The 18,645-nt window shown below is 40.9% G+C and overlaps 1 protein-coding gene across 3 annotated transcripts; it reads right to left on the bottom strand.

Annotated features, from left to right (window-relative positions):
• Positions 1–516: 516 nt before the first annotated feature.
• Positions 517–18,439, bottom strand: clec16a (C-type lectin domain containing 16A). Of its 3 annotated transcripts, none has more exons than XM_053852161.1 (23): positions 18,241–18,439; positions 17,896–18,024; positions 16,960–17,093; positions 16,651–16,799; positions 15,715–15,820; positions 14,178–14,301; positions 13,824–13,998; positions 13,635–13,685; positions 12,508–12,618; positions 10,160–10,457; positions 9,259–9,370; positions 8,832–8,932; positions 8,023–8,142; positions 6,943–7,052; positions 6,149–6,193; positions 5,695–5,745; positions 5,500–5,628; positions 5,294–5,414; positions 4,045–4,196; positions 3,700–3,904; positions 3,328–3,498; positions 2,870–3,007; positions 517–2,573 (listed from the first exon to the last, which is right to left on the bottom strand). In XM_053852161.1, exons 1-23 carry the CDS (start codon positions 18,312–18,314, stop codon positions 2,050–2,052), a joined length of 3,330 nt encoding a protein of 1,109 aa, XP_053708136.1. In that variant the 5' UTR covers positions 18,315–18,439; the 3' UTR covers positions 517–2,049. The 3 variants fall into 3 exon arrangements, with proteins under 3 accessions (XP_053708136.1, XP_053708137.1, XP_053708138.1); XM_053852162.1 differs by having other exon boundaries at positions 10,229–10,457; XM_053852163.1 differs by lacking the exon at positions 3,328–3,498.
• Positions 18,440–18,645: the final 206 nt, after the last annotated feature.

Here is an 18,645-nt window from a genome sequence, read left to right as displayed (position 1 = left end):
TTACCAGAAACAAGTGAAGAGGTGACACACATGCGGATGCAGGTCATAGATAGTGTTCAGAGAACTGGTGCGATAAGACTGGAGGCTGGATTCAAGCATTCTGAGTCAGAAGGTATTATGAGTTCTTATTTGAGTGGGCACACAAAGTTGGTGCATAAAACAGCGCATCATCAAACAACGGGGCACGTACGTTTTAAATGTTTCCAAAAACGTATTCTGTCTTTTTTTTTTTAAGATTGCCTTTTAAATTGTCAGTTTTCAAAACACCTGTAATGAAGATAACAAAAACTACCATTATGTAAACAGTCTGACAAAGCAAGTTAAAAAATATTATCAATCCTAAACCTCAGCAATCTCTATATTGAATGGATGGGAGCAAACGCTGGGAGAATTGTGGCAAACTACAAAGCCTTAACAACTAAAAAGCAAAAAATAACCATTGGGATTTCACCTCTCACACAAGGTGATGAAGCGCTTTGTCAGAGAATCATGCAACATGGCACAGCACCAGTTTGTTAGAATAATTTATTGCATGTTTTTAATTCATCTCTGAACCATTTCATTAATAATAAGTACTTGTTTAAAAGCATTTACAGAGCATACAAACATAATACACACTCTACAATCATTGATGAAGGACTGTCAATAGTGATTTATTTGGGTCAATGCACTGGAGTTATTTCACCATCCGATGCAGTTCACAGGAAGGTGAAAGGGTTCAAACAAATAAGAGAATAATCTCTGGATGATGGAGAAATGGAGGTGTGAGAAGGAAGGAAGAAACAAGGCGTGAACATACATTCATCTCTCCTCCGGACGGTTCAGTGCTTCATATTATTGCAGCTGACTTCAGATGAGATTGGACACTGACCTTGAAGGAGCTGGAATTCTAGTGTATCTACGAATGCCAGGTACTTCTACAGAAAAGAGACTCGTTCACTCTTAATGTGACTCAATGACCAAGAATATCTGAGGATTCAGCGACCAATAGTCAGCCTCACATACATTCAAGAGGATCCGGTGGACTACAGAAGAAAATCACACCAGCAATTTGATGCTGCTTTCAAACAAACATAAGAACCGACCTTAACCACTAGTAGATGAATCTCCTCAAACATCATCAATAAACACACTGATTTCCTGTGAATAGATAGAATAAAACGGGCTTGGTAATGGTGAGGTCAAGAAGGTGGGACTTCAACTTGGTACTTGAATATAGACATGAGTCACTGCACAAAAGAAGTGGAAATAAAAGCAGGTTAAAATCAACTGCAGATGTGATGGGATTCTAAACACTCTGGAGCGAGAGCAGCAATTCAACTGCCCCTCCTGTTCTTACTAAAACAGTTTGAACCAACGATAAGACAATGTGAAACAAGGCGTGAGGCGATACTTATCAACCAAAAATAAAACACTTCAATTAACCAATGGGGTTGTCTTGGAGTAAACAGATGTTTGCTCCCAGTTTCCACGGTGAAGAACAAACTGGAGAACTGCTCAAAAGCTCATTCAAACCCTTCAACTTTACCTCTTCAGTACAGTTTCTGACAGTTACTCAGCACGTCTTTTAACTTATAAGGCAGAAGTTTATTTTCTTTCTGCTGCGAACAGAAGGGCTGCTGGAATATCTGGCAGAAAAAAATGGTGTTTCCTTATCATTTTACAATTTAGGAAAATATATGCATCTGGTATGTTGGTCATGGACCTGTTTGCGTGTGCGACATGCACAGTAGATGAGAGAATTTTTCAACAGCAGCATATGAAGTCTGTCCATTAACAGCTATTTGTAAAAAACCTTGCTGGTTGCACGTCAACTCATGAGTGAGAATGATTAAAAACTTGCATTCAACAAATACACGCACAAGGTCTATTTTTGCAAAGTCAGACTTCCATCTCTTCAGTGCACAAGGCTCTGAGTGGCAGCAGGAGTGGTGTCCATTCAAACACCAGCAGGTTACGACACGGAAATATAACGGAGGTGAGCATTTCACTGCTCACAAACTGTGCGTGTGCGCACACGTGTGTGTGTGTGTGTGTGTGTGTAGGCATTTAGTTCAATTCAGCTGAGTCGGGTGTTTCTGCCTCTTCTGTTTTCCCTTCATCACCATGAGTTTCCTGGTTATCAGTTTCTTGGAGGTCCTCAGAAGAGTTCTGGCCAATGATCGATTCCCCAACTTCAGGGGACGCTGTTGTCTCTGCTGTCACTGGTGCATGATCCGTCACGGACCCCTCTTGCTTTCCCTCCTGACCCCACTCTGGTCTCACAGCTTCCTCTCCCTCCTCACTGTCACCCTCTTCGTCTACCTCAGTTATGGGGTCAGCAGCAGGCTTAGTTGCAGGCAGATGGCCAGTGCAGAGGTGTAGGTGAGGGGGATCCGCTGGGGGGAGCAGGGTCAGAGACTCCACACTCAAAGCATCCGTGTTGCTGTCGGTGAGGAGGGAGATGGTGGGCTGAGAGGCCGGGGTCAGGCTTGGTGCAAGAGCTGTTGCGGAGGAGACCAGAGATACTTCACTACCTGATTCTCCTTCTCCACTAGAAACCACAGGAGTGGTCTCCAAAAACATCCCATCATCTGTTCAAGACAAAGCGTCAACATTAAAGTCTGCGATGAAACAATATCTCTAAAGACATCTTCAGCTCAAATGAACATTGACACTTAATACAATTTTTCATTGTTATATTGAAATTGTATTCAACTTAAACTTGGTGAGGAAACAGCCCTACAAGTTAACTGCTTGGGGCAGAGCCTGAGTCGCATCAAGGAAAACATAACTACTCTGAAAGCTGGAAAATAAGTCCTTGAAAGCCAGACCAAAACAAATATTCCTTGGAGTGTGTGCATACATGCGTCCACGTGAGCGTAGGTACCTGCGGGGCTCTGAGCCGATATTGTGCTGGTCGTAACAGAGTCACGGCGTCCTGTGCTCCCACTTCCACTGGACGGAGTTGAAGGTGAAGACAGGGGAGAGGGACTGTGCAACGACACACAGTGAGCTACAGCGAATCCTTAAGGGAAAGAAATATGAACACACACACACTCATCATACAGTTCATGGAGCAAGTGTCATTTCTACGGCTCTTAGGTTACAGAGGAAAAAAACTCAAAGTTCATGAAAACAATGATCATAAGTGCATATTCATTTGTCGATTCAAAACTGGACAAATTAGTAGCGACACTGGTTTAGAAGCTGCGGGCGCAGTTGTGCAGTCAATTCTGTGTAAACAGTGGGTGAAAGCAGTGTTTCAGTGGCTTATGTTTGGATCATGAGGAAAAAAGCAGCAGCTTGTATGTTAAAAAAAACCCAAAACAAAACAAAGAAAAATACCTGGCACTTTATCGACAGAGGCAAACACTGATCTGTTTGCGGTGGGGTCATGAGGGGCTCGTCGTGACTGTTCGTAGAACCTGAATGGCAGCGCACTTGGAGAGGCGCTGGCTGTCTGACTGAAACCCAAGACTTCAGTGCCGCTGTGTTGCACAGGAAGGTCCAACAGAGCTGGATCCAAAAAATGGAGTAATGAAAAATCCTCGTACACAGTCGCATTAACAGTGTGCGCTCTTCATGCTTGAGCACAGTTTTTATTTATTTATTTATTAGTATTTATTTTATTTTAAGGGGCATCGCTAAAACATACATCATTTGGCCAAAATGCTGTTTGTGACTGCGTGACCTCCAGCATCCTTGCTGGTCACTGACCTGCAATCCTCTGCATTTTCATACGCCGGGCCTGGATGCGACCTTTGGCGAGCCTCTGCTTTGCAATAATACAACGGATATGGTCAGCAAAGATGAAATTGGCCTGCAAAATGGGGAGCGGCTTGGCGTGAGGGTTGGAGCTGGGTTTATGGATGACGATGTTCAGAGCCCTGCTGTCATCTTCCACCCCAGAAACCTGCATGTCCTGTCAAAATGATAGAAAGAGAGGATCATTCACATTACATTGTTCTTCCAGAAAAGCAGTAAAGGGGTTTTGTAAGGGACACAGAGTAGAAGAGAAACATACAGACACACATTCAGACAACACAGGAGCAACTGTCTTACCTGCAATAGTCCTGCAAATTTAACGACTCCCCAGCCAAGTCTTTTAGTTTCAGGCTCCACAAGACTCATCTGGTAAACATCCACTGCAAGAAACCTCTGGGCCTGACCGCCATCTTTACTCACGACGATACAGGCGATGAGGTCACTGTTGTCTGAGAAGAGAAACATTGAATTAAACCAATGACATCAGACCAGAAACGGAAGGTACCCATAAAACCATTTTCAAAATCATAAGCCTTATGTTTTTATTTTTATCAGAGACCAGATAAAAAGTCTGCTGTTGGCCAGGATGCCTGTGGAGAGCACTCGCATCACATCTTGTGTAATGAAAGAATCCCGAAAGAGACACCAGTAGCTAAATGACAGGGAATGGTCTGTTGCTGGCAGGACTGAATTTTTAGAATGAAGGAACCAGTGAGGACAGTTGTAGATTGGTGTGAGATTGACGTTTGATCATTGAAAATATGCACTTTTATAGCAGTCAATTCAATAAATGTCAAAACGTCCTCCTTTGCTTCCTTGTTTCTCTGTCGGATCGCTTCTTTATTGGCTCACTTCCAGTCCATGTCACAGTTCACGATCTCTTCCCGCACACACAGAGATTTTTGGTCATAAATATTGAACATTTATGCTTGTTGGTCCTGACAGTTTATAGAGCCGATGATCCAGGGGGAGTTCCCTCTTAACACACCCCCGACACAAGGATTCTCTCTTAGAATATTGTAATGTTATAAAATAATCCCATCCTGGGCGGGGAAGCAGCAAAATCAGAACAAAAACAGCCTAGACATACAAAATGTGCATAACATCCTTTTTTCATTAAGTATTTGTTGCCAGTGTATATGGACAGTAAACTATGAAAAGAAATGCAGTTTCACTACGTGTATGCCAACCAACACAAATATTGATACATGTGGCCAATTCGACTGACTCTGATTCAGAGGTGACTATTCCTTTGGCGCGTAGTGACTAGTCTATTCAGTCCACCTCCAGCACATATGGTGCTTCACCGTGTCCAGAACAGGGTAGTGGCATGGTCAAACGGGAACAGGGAATGTAAAATGCTGGAGAAACTGTGGGAACTAAGACGAAGCGCGAATGGTAGCAGTGGTGTTATGGACTTGAGATGAGAAACAGCATTTCCAGTGGTTTAGATAAACGTGTTGGCGTGTGTAATTCACTTTTTAGCAGTGGTATTCCATCCTTGACATTCCCACAAATATACATAGAGAGCATGTTTGTCACTTACTGAGGTCTAAAACATCATCGGTTTTAATGAGGTCTTCTGGTCTGGTGAGGGGCAGCTGTGTCTCTGGTTCTCTCTGAAGTTGGAGCGATAATGACCGCAACATGAAGAACACACGGATGGCCTGAGAAGAGCGATGAGAGATACCACAGAATCCATGACATCCCACGAGTTTGAAACCAAACAATCCAACGGATGATGAGAGTCACCCTTCGAGTTTTCTCCACGTCCCCACATGGAAGTCTCTTGACAAAGTCGATCCCAGTCAGTGGTGTGCCAGCGGGTGGCAACAGTATCGACGCATCCATCATCAGGTACTCAACATTCAGTGGTTTACTCTGCAAAAACCCTTTCACACTTAAAGACTAATACTGAAAATGACACTCGAGGAGGCTCAAACTCACCGTCATGCTCCTGTATTCATCTTCAAACATGTCCAGAAAGATCTCTTCGCCCTGGCAAAAACATCCAAACACTCACATTAGGAAACCGAGAATACAAAAAAACGGTTTGGGCTGAATCATGCCTCAGGGATTGTGGAGCATATATAATGTTCTTTGTGTTCTACGTGGTCAAAATAGATTTTGAGTGACACACTCCAGCCTGATGGTTTAGGTTTGCATGTTCTCCCAGTGTGCACAAGGTTTTTCTCCAGGTTCTTCAGCTTCCTCCCACAGTCCAAAAACATGCTCAATCGGGGTCCAGGTCAACTACTCTCAATTGCCCAAAGGAGTGAATGTGTGAGCGAACGGTTGTGTGATGGACCCGCCTATCGCTCGCTGAAACTGGCACAGCTCTCCCTGTGAACCGTCTCTGGAGGACAAAGCCGAATCAAAGATTTATGGATGCAACACTTACTTTGTAAAACCGCCGTAATAAGTGAAGACTTTCTTCCCTGGCACCCTGTATCAAATGCAAAAGTAAATGCTTTGAATAGTGACAGCAAAAAATAAACAGTAACATTTAATTCAGTCAGAAGAACTGTTTTTTGTTTTTTTTTCTTCCCTCAAATTCCCAGCTGGAACTTCCCAAATTGATCAGTCATCGTTCAGTCTGCCTGATGAAACGCTCAACACGTAAATATACATATACACTTGGCTGCGCAGTATTTCATGTCAGGTCTTCCTACAGACAGACGTTCTGACCCTGTCAAGGCTCCATGAATCTCACAACCGTGTCTCATTGTTGACAGAGATTGATGAGATTGTTGCCATGTTTGTGATGGTCTCTACACATCTTTCTTTATTTATGAGTATAACTGATATGATTAAAAAGTAAGCTGGAGTGGAAATAAAGTTGGTTTCACTTCACTTTTCAAATAAATCCAATACTTCTGGAGTATACACTAAAGGTAGAATACTGGCGTAATCACAGAAAAGGGAAATTGAAACTTCCCAGAACGATGAGGCAGTAAAGTTTGCTTTGAGACATGGAATCCAGGGAAGTGAAGGGAAGAAAATGCAAAAACAAAGGTCAAGAATGTCATCACAGTTACACACTCAGCGGCAAGGGGAAAAAAAGTCCACGTCACAGGAAATTAGTTTGAATTGTGTGAACTGGAGTCACCACAGAAGAATAAAAAAACAATAGGACAGGGAAAGACAGAGGTTTGTATCCTATTACACACTGGTGAGGATAATGTATATAGTTACCTCCAAGCACGCCAGGTGAACGTCTTTAATGATACACTCATTTCCAGATAGAACAGACTGTTTTAGTAAAAGACAACTCAGCTCCAAGGTGGCCAGGCGGACTTTACCATCTACAAAAAGAAAGAAGTAAGCAGTTCAAGTGTGGATACAAAAGATTGAACAGATACATTTTATTCCAAGTAAAGACTACAGATAGATATATATAGATAGAGATAGAGAGAGAGATAGAGAGAGGGATAGAGAGAGAGATAGAGAGAGGGATAGAGAGAGAGAGAGAGATAGAGATAGAGATAGAGAGATATAGAGATAGAGAGAGATAGAGATAGAGATAGAGAGATAGAGAGATAGAGAGAGAGAGATAGAGAGAGGGATAGAGAGAGAGAGATAGAGAGAGAGATAGAGAGAGGGAGATAGAGAGAGGGATAGAGAGAGAGATAGAGAGAGAGAGATAGCGAGAGAGAGATAGAGGGAGATAGATAGATAGAGAGACAGAGAGATAGATAGATAAATAGAGAGAGAGAGAATTATACAGTAAATCATAGATCATTTCATTTTTTGGGTTACAGTTGACCCACAGTACATAATATTAATAATAATATTTTTGATTTGCTCCAAATACCTGACAGACGGAAATAAAACAGAATCTATGGTCAAACACGGAGTACAGCAGAATTTGGCATAAAACAGTAGGCACGAAAAATTGTTTGGTGTGGAAGAGGGCCCTGGTTTTTGGGAAAAAATGCACAGTGGGAAGCAAGCCTGCTACACAGATCCATTAAAAAAAAAACAACTGAGGTGAACAGTTGTGCACAGCTGTGCCTCAGCCAGTGAGAGACCTCACCCCTTTGTTTACACAGAGGAGGGGACGTGAGTGTTGGCAAGCGTTCAGGTTGGGCTGATGTGGTTGTCTACAAAACAGCAACATGGTTTTCAGCGTCAGTATTTGACACTGCTATAGAAGATGTTCCGATAGCAGCAAAGTGGACAATAACAAAAAAAGGGTGAGGAATGCAGTTGTATTAAGCAACCAATTTACTGAGAATGAGAAAACCAAGAGGAAAAAGTGGAATTGCAGTGTACCTGGTTGTGCTGCCTGGCTCATCACTCGGATCAGTCTTTCCACCAGTACCAAACTATAAGAGGCTTTCTCCTGGTTGGGCACTGGCAGCTGCAGCCGCTCTAAAAGGTCTCGGTTAATGCCTAAATAATGATGAACAGCATTTATCAAACAAAACAAAAACAAACACAAATATAAACACAGATGGATTACACTTTTCATTGTACAATTCACAATGGATCAGAGGTTAGTTCTACAAAACCAGCTTGACACAGACTTTAGAATGAACCAGTGAATGGATAGTATGGAGTTTACACTTATACTTACACCATACCACAGCTGCAAATCTGTGATAGGTACCAACTATGAAAATGATAAAGTGATGGTGCACCAACAGTAAAAACTGTTCACCTCTTTTAAAATGAATTACAACATATTATGACGACACTTTCATTTATACTTTACTTATCTTCATCAGATTAGATTTATTTATGAAAGGGTAAATACTTTGATTCTTGGACGTTGTTTTATTATATTTATTTTATTCAGAATTTTATTCATGACGTACAGTTTTTCCAACAGAACATGACTTGCACCTGGTTCTGCTGCTGGTTGGATTTATTATACAGAATGCAGCAAAAACCATTGAGACCCCAGACCCCAAAAAAATTCTGCTTTTTGTCATAAAACATTGGCCTCCAGTATAGAGACAATATACACTATGTACTTGTGAGAACATCCAAATACATGTACATGGGTTTCAACCGGTTTGGAACTAGCAGAATAAAACATATAAAGCACGAAGCTTAGACTGAGTGGAAAAACTATTGACCTTTACTGTGGGAAACGGCGTACAGCAGGCAGAGGACAAAAAGAGCGTGGTAGTCATCAGTGGAGCAGTCAAGGGCACTGTAGACCATGTCTAGGAATGGTCTGCAGAACAAGAGGAAGAATGGAAACGTAACCTCACCAACAATTATTCAAACACTTCATTTCCTCCCAGGAGACTCTCAGTGCACACATATCTAAATACTTAGTAGTACCTAAATACTTGTATGTATGTATGTATGTAGATATATATATATATATATATATATATATATATATATATATATATATATATATATATATATATATATATATAGAGAGAGAGAGAGAGAGAGAGAGAGAGAGAGAGAGAGAGAGAGAGAGACAGAGAGAGAGAGACAGAGAGAGAGAGAGAGAGAGAGAGAGAGAGAGAGATTTTTTTTTAATCATACCTGCTCTTCTGTGTGTTTCCACGTGTGGCTGCTTCAGACTTTTCTTCATCTGTGATGTTTTGCTCTGTCAATATTGACACTTTACACTTCTCCATCACCACCATTTCGATTTCTAAATGCACAAGCATACTTTTTAATGTCCCAAAAACATGCATTTTGACAATTGCAGTGTTCACCACCACATTTTAATGCAAGATTTTAAACCTTAGTAATTACCATTTTCCTCACAGCACAAGAACAATTGAACTGCTGCATAAGCAGAATTAAACAAAAATGAAAATGGTATATAACAGCAAATGTATTTTTTTTATCAATTCTAAAAGTAGGTATTTTGACGGTCGGCAACAAGACACTTTAGAGGAAAAGAATGAATGACTTTTCAAATGAGATGCCATCATAGCACAAGACACAAAACACAGAGCGAGAGTGAGACAGATGGAGAGGTGAGGAGCGCAGGATGGATGGTCTGTCCCCAAGGTAACGTACTTCTGTTGAACCAGGCAATGTTTGACTAAGAAAATGAACTCCCTCTTCACCTTAAAAGAATTCAGTGTCTAAAGAAATGCTTACTCATTCTAAAGTTACATTAAAAGTGTGGCTACAGTTCAGGTGAAGAAAGTCTTTTATCGTGATTCGGATCAGAATTACATAAATGAAAACATTTTGCTCACTGTAAAACATTTAGCAGAAGTCAAATCAGTTTTGCTTTTATCTTCATTATTATGTCCCTGCATGTCCCATTGTAAGATTTCGTTTTATACAGAACCATGAGATCTGCACACCCAGACACACTAGATCTGCCCCCAGGAGATTTGGGATCATGTCGGACAAATGGGCGTAGTTGGCTGATGAGAGGGAAGACATAAAAACACAATCCTGTACCACTGAGTCTCTCACTCACCTTCCGCCGTTTCCCCACTCGCTCTGCTTCCCTTAGCACTCCCACTTCCTCCTCCAACTATCTCTGTACCTTTTCCCTTCTCCCTCTCACGGACTCCATCGACGTTACGAGCTGCATCGTCCCAGCTTTCTTCTCCACCACCGCCTCCCGCAGCTCGCTCATCCTCCTCCTCTTCGCCTAGGTTTTTGTAGTTTGGCCTCTTTTGGGCTTGTTTGCGACTGCGGTGGCGGGATAACTCCAGGGAGCGCTCAAGAGACTCTGGGGGTTTGGTGAATCGACGGACACCAATGGCACCAGTCTGCAATTGACAAAACCATCAAAGAATTATAAACTCCAGAGGAAAGTTGATGAAGGTTTGACTATTTTACCATGCAGAAGTGATTGTCAATTGGAGGACTTTTGCTGCATTTGATGGACTTGAAAGATGTATAACTCTGGGTATTACTATCAAGAGGGAAATAACAAAAGAAAAGACGAACAAAGGGGAGGAAAACAATGGCAAAGAACATTGAAATCAAGTCATTTCTGACTTAACCAGACTATGTTGCAAACAAATATATGAGCACAGACAGGCGGACAAAGCAGCTGAATGCATCTGACAAAGAAAGAATGGATGAAGACTTGGCCAAGATTGAAATCAATCAGGTCGCTCAACAGAAGAGAGTCATTTTACATAACATTAAACAGATGACAGTCCTCGTGGTTTTTAGTTCAGATGAATACTGACTGTATATATCCAATTTCCTGTCAACCATTTCTCTTCACATTGGTCTCAAATCATTTGCTGCAGACTAAAGGTAAAAGCACTTGCTGAAACCAGGTCATCTTGTGTTGATGTGTGCATGACATTCCTACACAAACCACAGAGATTGTGTCACTGAAAGCATTGCGCACAAGTGCATCCAGACTTGATCGTATTCAACACTTGCCAGAGGGACTGCAGAACTTCATGAATCAAAAGTTAAACTTGTGTGTATTGCAATTATTCCCATTAGGTAAAAGGTTTGATTGAAATAATCCAACAACTTCACAGGGAACAAAAAGGTATATTATCATATTCATACTTTTGGTTGCGTGATGACCTGTATGAGTGCTTGCACAAACAAACAACAACTTCATTGCTGCAACGCTAACCCCATGATATGATCTGTTGGTGGGTTTAAGTAACAATCTGACATTTCAAGCTACATTTTTCCTCTGCACTGTGCTTTGTATTGATTCAAGCACTGCTGCAAAACAAACATCACCCGAAGGACAGATGATGTTGAAAAGGTCAAAATTGCTATCATTCACAGTCAAGCAAAGCTGGCTAGTGATAAGTGAGAAAAATGGCAATAGATGTTGGAGGGGGAAAAAAACACCTCAAACACACTGGCAGGACAAACCATTCAGCAAACCCTTACTGGTGTTAAGCCAGACCACGAAAACCACAATTTCTTCAACTCATTACACCGTCACTCTCACAACAAACTCAAACTCTTTTCCAGTGAACACGTTAAAAAAAAGTCTAGTACAGTCAAATAGCATTCCTTGTTAGAATAGATTGAGTGTAATAACAAAACATATCACAGAGGTTGAAAAAAGTGCAGATTCATGAGAGAACCTTGCAGTTCAAGTGCACTTGAACTGCAGCTTATGATAAATGGGGAGGAAGGGAAAAAAAAAAAAAAAGAATGCGGACATGGGTTTCCTCACCGGTAACTACACGCACATGAAAAAACATTTACTGTAGCTCCCTCTTAGCACAAAACAGCCTGTGAGATACAAACCACAAGCTAGTATCAGTGTGCATTAGAGTGAGTGTGTCTCACTGGTTGGCTGACCGTTTCTGGTAAATCACTCTCACTTTGAGCTGACGCAAAGAAACTGGAAACATGTGTGTCACAAATTCACAAGACTTACAGGTACGCGTGTGTGTGCGTGGCTTGTTTATACCACGCACGCACGCACGCACGCACGCACGCACGCACGCACGCACGCACGCACGCACAAAGAAGAAATGGGACACAGCCAAAGTCTCATTGTTACTTGCTAAATTTGTGCCAGAAAATGCAAGACATTAATGTGTTAGCATGTTTTGGTCATTTGTTATGGTACAGCATTAACAGTGGGATGTACACATTGTTCAAGGTACAAGGGTGGTAGCGTTCAAAGAAACACAAGAACTCAGCACACAGATATCAGATGGCTAAGGCAGTAGATACAAACAAAGTGGGAGGTCAGGAAAGGGAAACTAAATCAGAGCAAAAAATAAGAATATAAGCAGCACAAACATGAAGGAACAGAACAACACTGGAGCTGTGAAAGAAACAGTACCAAACTTAACGGGGAATCGTGTCAAGTATTACCATGTTCTTTTGTGGCATGTCAGTCCCAGGAACGAAGACAGAGAGGTCACCATTGAGAATGACCTCTGCTAGGGCGTTAACAAGTGGCTGATAATGGATGATCAGAAAGACCTGGAAAACACAAAGGTCAATACATTTCACAATCTTTCTGGCTTTAGATCAGATCATGACTATGCACGATTACAATGTAATCCGAGTATGACATGATGTGTTAGACTAGATGTTCAATGCTTTTCTACAAGAGAAGTCAAGTACCAGACTCATTGACTCCACAAAATTGTTCATGCTAAAACGTGACCATGTGATGAGTGCGTTTGAGTGAGTTGTTTTTAACTTTTCTCACATTTTTAAAACCGACTTATGACACGTATGTGCAGGTTAGTATATTACAAAATACAAGCCCTGCCACACTTGGAAAATTCAGCCATCATATAAAGCCAAACAATGTTTACAACCCGTACGGTGCGAATGTGCGTTTGTTTTAAAGTAAGTGCTGCAAACCTGCTTTAAGCTTTAATAAATCCCTTGGACTGCATGCCTTGTCTCACCGTTGTGAGGAATACTCCTGGATATTACTATATATTGCTGCAACACATAAAAAACTGACTGCTGACAGAACCTGTTCTGGCACCTTGTTGTACTACCGTAATTGGACTTACAATAATGAATAATACGCTTTATGAATAGACAAAAACAACCACGGTCAACACTTTGACCAAATGTCTGTGGGAAACAACTATGTGCATTTTTATTATTACTTAGTTTTTAAATGAATAAATCACAATTGTGATATCAATCAAAATCAAACAAAGACTTGCAATAGAAACCAGAATTGCAATATAAATTGAAAGTATCTGGAAAATACCGAATCAGACCAAATGCATATTGTCCCAGCCCTAATGCTTCTTACTAACTAACATTCATCTGTGTTTTCAGAAACAATTTTAGGTTTGACTTGACCATAAAATAATTTCCACGTCATATCTGGGGCTTCACATTTTAACATCATGACTTCATATGAAAATTTCACGACGAGAAGAACACAGCTCAGTCCTCAATTTCATTTGAGTATATGAGCAGATATGTGACTTTGTCTGAAATAACGGATGAATATTTCAGTGACTTACTTGTGAGAGCAGCGAGAGAGACACCTGAGGGTTGATCTTCCGTTCTCCAGACTAAGGAAAAAAGTCAGTGAAATGTTAAGAACATTTGGTTCCTTGATACACAACAATGCAACCCCAACATAAGTGAAAATACATTCTTATCTATGCTATTGTCAAGAATAGGACTAAAAAGACAAAATGAAATCATACCGTTTCAGGGATGACCAGCGAATAAACATAAAGTGGTAGAAATAGGCGGTTAAGGAGGTGGTCGGTCAAAACGTCGTTGAGAAATTCACAATTGATGATAAGAATGTCGTTCAGGTAGTGAAGGTGATCCAAGTGCTCGGCGACCAAGTCACTCAACTTGCCCCGGTTCTTATGCCTGCGAACGGAAAGACTGATATTTAACAATCAATATTCAAACATACAGCAACACAGCATAAAACAACCACGTAGCCATATATTCTGATTTCTAAAGGCACTACTATGTCCATTAAATGAGGATAACAATAACCTCTAAAGGTTGGACTGAAGACACTCATGAGACAAGGAAAGACTTACTCCTCATCGGTTTGGACACACTTATCCAGCTCGATGACATGACTTCCAATGAACCACACCAAGTTACTGAAATATGGCACAGCGGTTTTGTCCCGAATATAGTGCAGCATGTGCTGGTTGTCCACTAGAAAGGAAGAATAACGCTTGTTAAAACGCAGAGCCTTCACTCAAATAGATATGCAAATATTAAAGACAATCTAACTAAGAAAATAATTAAAGAACACACTATGCATTAAAAAGCTTCACAATTCCATAAATAGTTGAATTTAGGGATTAAGGTAATGTGAGAGAAGGCATGACTTAATCTGTAGGTCGAGGATGAACAACCAACTTTGTCTAAATCACAAGTGAAGCTGCAATTAAAGTTCACCTGAAAACAAAACCAGATGAGCAAACGCAAGTATAAAATTAAGATTATTAATAGCCACCATTAAAAAAAGGGGCAAACACCAGAAGTGCGTGTTGGGTGATAATCATAAACCAAACACAAATATAGGAAAAATTTTGCACGAATGAAAAAAGTATGACATGCAGGATTTGGGGAAATACAGAGGTGGATGAAAAGGATCAGGGTGTTTACACCTGTACAGAAAATAAACCACAATAAGAAAGTGGGGTCTGAATATCAACATTATTGATCATTGTTTCCAAAACCAAGTCTATATATTCAGTTAATGAAATCTCTACAGACAGAACACTTCTTTTAGATTTACTTTCATAATGCAGGTGATACCCAGCCCTGAGTGTAAAGACTGAATGAATGGAACCAACTTACATGACACTGGAGTTAGGCAGATGGGGCGCGCAGTGGAAGTGAGGTAGAGGATTAGGAGAGAGACGAGAAGAGGAAGAGTAGAAGAGGAGTGGTTGTTCAGAAAGGAGAGGGGGAAACAAACACAGGTTTAATGTGAATTTAGGTGTGAGTGTGAAAAGGTCGGGGCTGGGAAGGAACCTGTAGCTCCTTTTTAAAACAAGTCATTGTTTACAACAGATCACCTGGAAAGGATTCTGCCCTGGGTCTGCACTTCATAACTAACAAAATAATCAATACACTCATATTAAAGGTATATGAAGTATATGAATGTTTTACCACTTAGTTGTGACTGTTTTTTGACAGTTTTTTTGTTGTCATGTAAAGCAATGAATTCAGAATAAACAAATGCAAACATCAAATTTTGAAAAATGAATTAAGTATGAGAGGAGCAAATATATGAAACATTTCTGTTCATGACCGAATAATTTTAAGACAGTTTCATGATCATAGCAAAAATGAACATTGAAATGAACAGCTACTCATTCATCTATCCATGCTGTGTAATGTCTGTTTAGAAGCTCTGACAAGTTCCAGTTGGTTTGGCATGGGGCTAGAACCACCCACCAACACTTCTGTCACCTAACTCACTGGGTGGCGCCACTATTACATAGGGCTAACACAAAGCTAACCTGATTTAGATATGACTATAACATTTAAAAAACATGTTTAGGATTATCCATACGTCCAGAAGATGACAGGCAGCAAACTCTTTGCGTCACTCACCTTTGTAGACATTAAGAGTGATGGTGCGGACTGCGATGCGGACCATACTCTCTGGGTGGTTGAAAAACTTAATGGCCTCGGTGTACAGGGCAAAGTCATTAGTGTGCTATGTGTTGGGAGACAGAGAGGGGAAACACTCAGCATGTGTTTACCTTCTAATACGTTCAGAATAAAATAGCACATATGCGCATCCTACATGTCTCTCAGCATATAAACCACAACCTATCCAAAGGTCAGAGGGGTACACAGAGGCACCAAAGCATCGGAAGAAGATTAGATTTTGTTTAGAAGTTAAACAGACATCATTCACCACAGTTAACTTTATTTTAAGTTAAACAAGCTTTAGTGCTTATGAGCTACCGTAGAAGTGCGCAAATTCTCACGTTTCTTTTCTTTTTTCAATAAATACCAAAACATACGTACAAGGTGGCACACAAAAGAATTAATACACAGGGTTCATAAATGAGGCTCCCAAACTCAAATGATGATAAAAAGGGAAAATGCACAAAATGTTTTCATTTGACTGCAACTTCAGCCAAAGAAGTTGAAAGTTCTGAAGCCACAGGTAATGGAAAGTCTTAGGTCTTACCATTTGATGAGCACACCACGACAGAGTGCTAGGCAATAGGTCTTAAATTTGTATTCATATATAAGATGATATTGAATATGAAACAAAAATTTCTACTGCTTGTTTTGATTTGCATCACGTGCACAAATCTAGTGAGCAGACAGCGCTGTTGCACTAACATACGGCAGAGTAGCAGCACCTTAATTTTCCTTCAATGGAAAAATGCAGTGCTTGAATGGGAAAAATACATTAATAGGGCGACACTGCCTGAACTACAAATCACCTCCTGTCTCACTACTCATCATACCCTCACATCAGTGTACCACCAAATTTTCTTCACCCTCTAAGATCACTCTTTGGGCCCTTACCTCATTGTAGAAGAAGTGCACTGTGTGATTGTTGAGTTTCAGTGACAGGGTCTTAAGAAAAGAGATGTAGTAGGCCATGATCTCCTCATCAGAAAAGTCGAACTTGTGCACAATTATGGAGTTAACGTGGTTGTTGGACAACAAATAATCTGAGCAAAGGAGAGACACTGTTAGATTATATGACACAAGATGCTTGTTGAGAAGTTCTTCAGTCATTCAACTATGATTTTATTTATTTGATAAGACAAACAACTGAAACGGCAAAAAACAAACACAGGAATTATGAAGTTTAGTTATGAAAATACTCACATAAAGATGTCTCATGGCTGATATTTTCAAAGAGAATATTCAGCGTCTGCAGGAGCTGAACGCAAACGTAGCGACCAGACTTTTGTCGCAGGATGTTAAGAAAGAAGGCAAACATATTCTTTTCCAGAAAAAAACTGAAAGAAAAAGACAAAGAGTGCCAAATTGACTTGTTCAGAAGAGACAGAAATGGCAAAAATGTACCAAAAAAGGGTGAAAAAACATTTTCATAAATATTGTTTTTTTTTTATTTGCATTTTGCTCAATTCAATGCTACAATGATGGAAAGATACGGCAAAGTTGTGAATCTCTTCACTGTCGTTGCTGTTGCTGAAGAGAATACTGTGATTTTGCCATGCACTAAAGCAACAATAAGCTCCTATTGGATGAATAAAATTGAACTTCTTTGTCAAGACAAGAATGAAGACCAACATATGAACTGAGGGAGAACATCTCCATTTATGAACAGTGACAGCGCTTATTGAGCATCTCAGCCGGAGGTTTGTGTGACATCACATGGTTTCACTGTAACAATAATTTACGTATTGAAATGTAGCAATAAGGACCAGATAAATGACATGTGAGTGAGTTTTTAAACTAACAAACAGGTTTGTTCAAGCTGGTAAAAATGCTGGATGGAGCCCGGCTCATCACCCCATAAGACTAGTTCTTCATAGTCCTTGTTGGTCATTGAATGCTAATGAAGCGTTTTGAGCAACGCAGCCATTTTGAAATTACAACTTTTTTATTTTGACGTAAAGCTACTCTGTAGTAGGTGTCATTTGATATTGAAGAGGAAAACTGGATCTGAGGGGACCTTTAAGCCACAGTTCATGGATTGTTGCAGTATACATGCGATTATTAACTAGACACAGTTTGACTCACGCATAGTAACAACTGTGAATGGATGAAGGTGGGAGACACAGGAAAAACACTTACTCAAATACCGAGCTGTCATTTTGGTCTCCCCATATTAAGATTTCCGTGATGGAGCGAATGGTCTCCACCAGCAGGTTTCTGTTGTGGTCGGTCACTGTGGTGTTTTTGGTCAACACATGATACATATACCTGGATAAGAATTGAAGACGATTAGCGTCCGTGATGTGCTGACAGGCAACATTTCAGAAGGTCAGGTCTCGACTACAAGTACAAGTAATGGTATTTGATTCATCTCCCACTCAGCTAAAGGAGGGGAACAGAAAACTAACAGTAACAACGTCAGTATCCCTGTACACTGGATTACCACACAGGCTGCGACTAGCAAGAGCGATATTAGCCGCTTACTTCAAATGATCGAGAGAATGGATGTTTTTCGCTTTGCCCTGGCCTCCGACCCAGCTACGCGAGCGGCCGAACATTGCTGCAGTTCGTTGGGGCTCGCGTTGTGACAAGTGCGTTCTTCGCCGCGCTTCAGTCTCCCCGGCAGTCCATCATGCCCGCAGCAGAGCGCAGGTAGCTCCACGGCTTTAGCAAGCAAACAGTAAGCAATAGGCGGAGTCAGCAGCGACGACGGAGCGTTACGAAAACGAGCGGACAGGCATAAGTGGGAATTGTAGTTTTTCAGATTGCTAAACAACGAAAGGTAAGAGGCGGGGAAACTACAGTTCTTCCTCGTCCCAGTTACAGTGACGACATTCGCACGCGACATATCCTGCGGCCAAGCAAGCGGCGCTGATTGGCAGCTGCCGG

This window comes from Synchiropus splendidus, chromosome 19 (genome assembly GCF_027744825.2).
Source record: "Synchiropus splendidus isolate RoL2022-P1 chromosome 19, RoL_Sspl_1.0, whole genome shotgun sequence".
Taxonomy (NCBI): domain Eukaryota; kingdom Metazoa; phylum Chordata; class Actinopteri; order Syngnathiformes; family Callionymidae; genus Synchiropus; species Synchiropus splendidus.
This window is presented reverse-complemented; position numbering and strand designations above follow the sequence as displayed.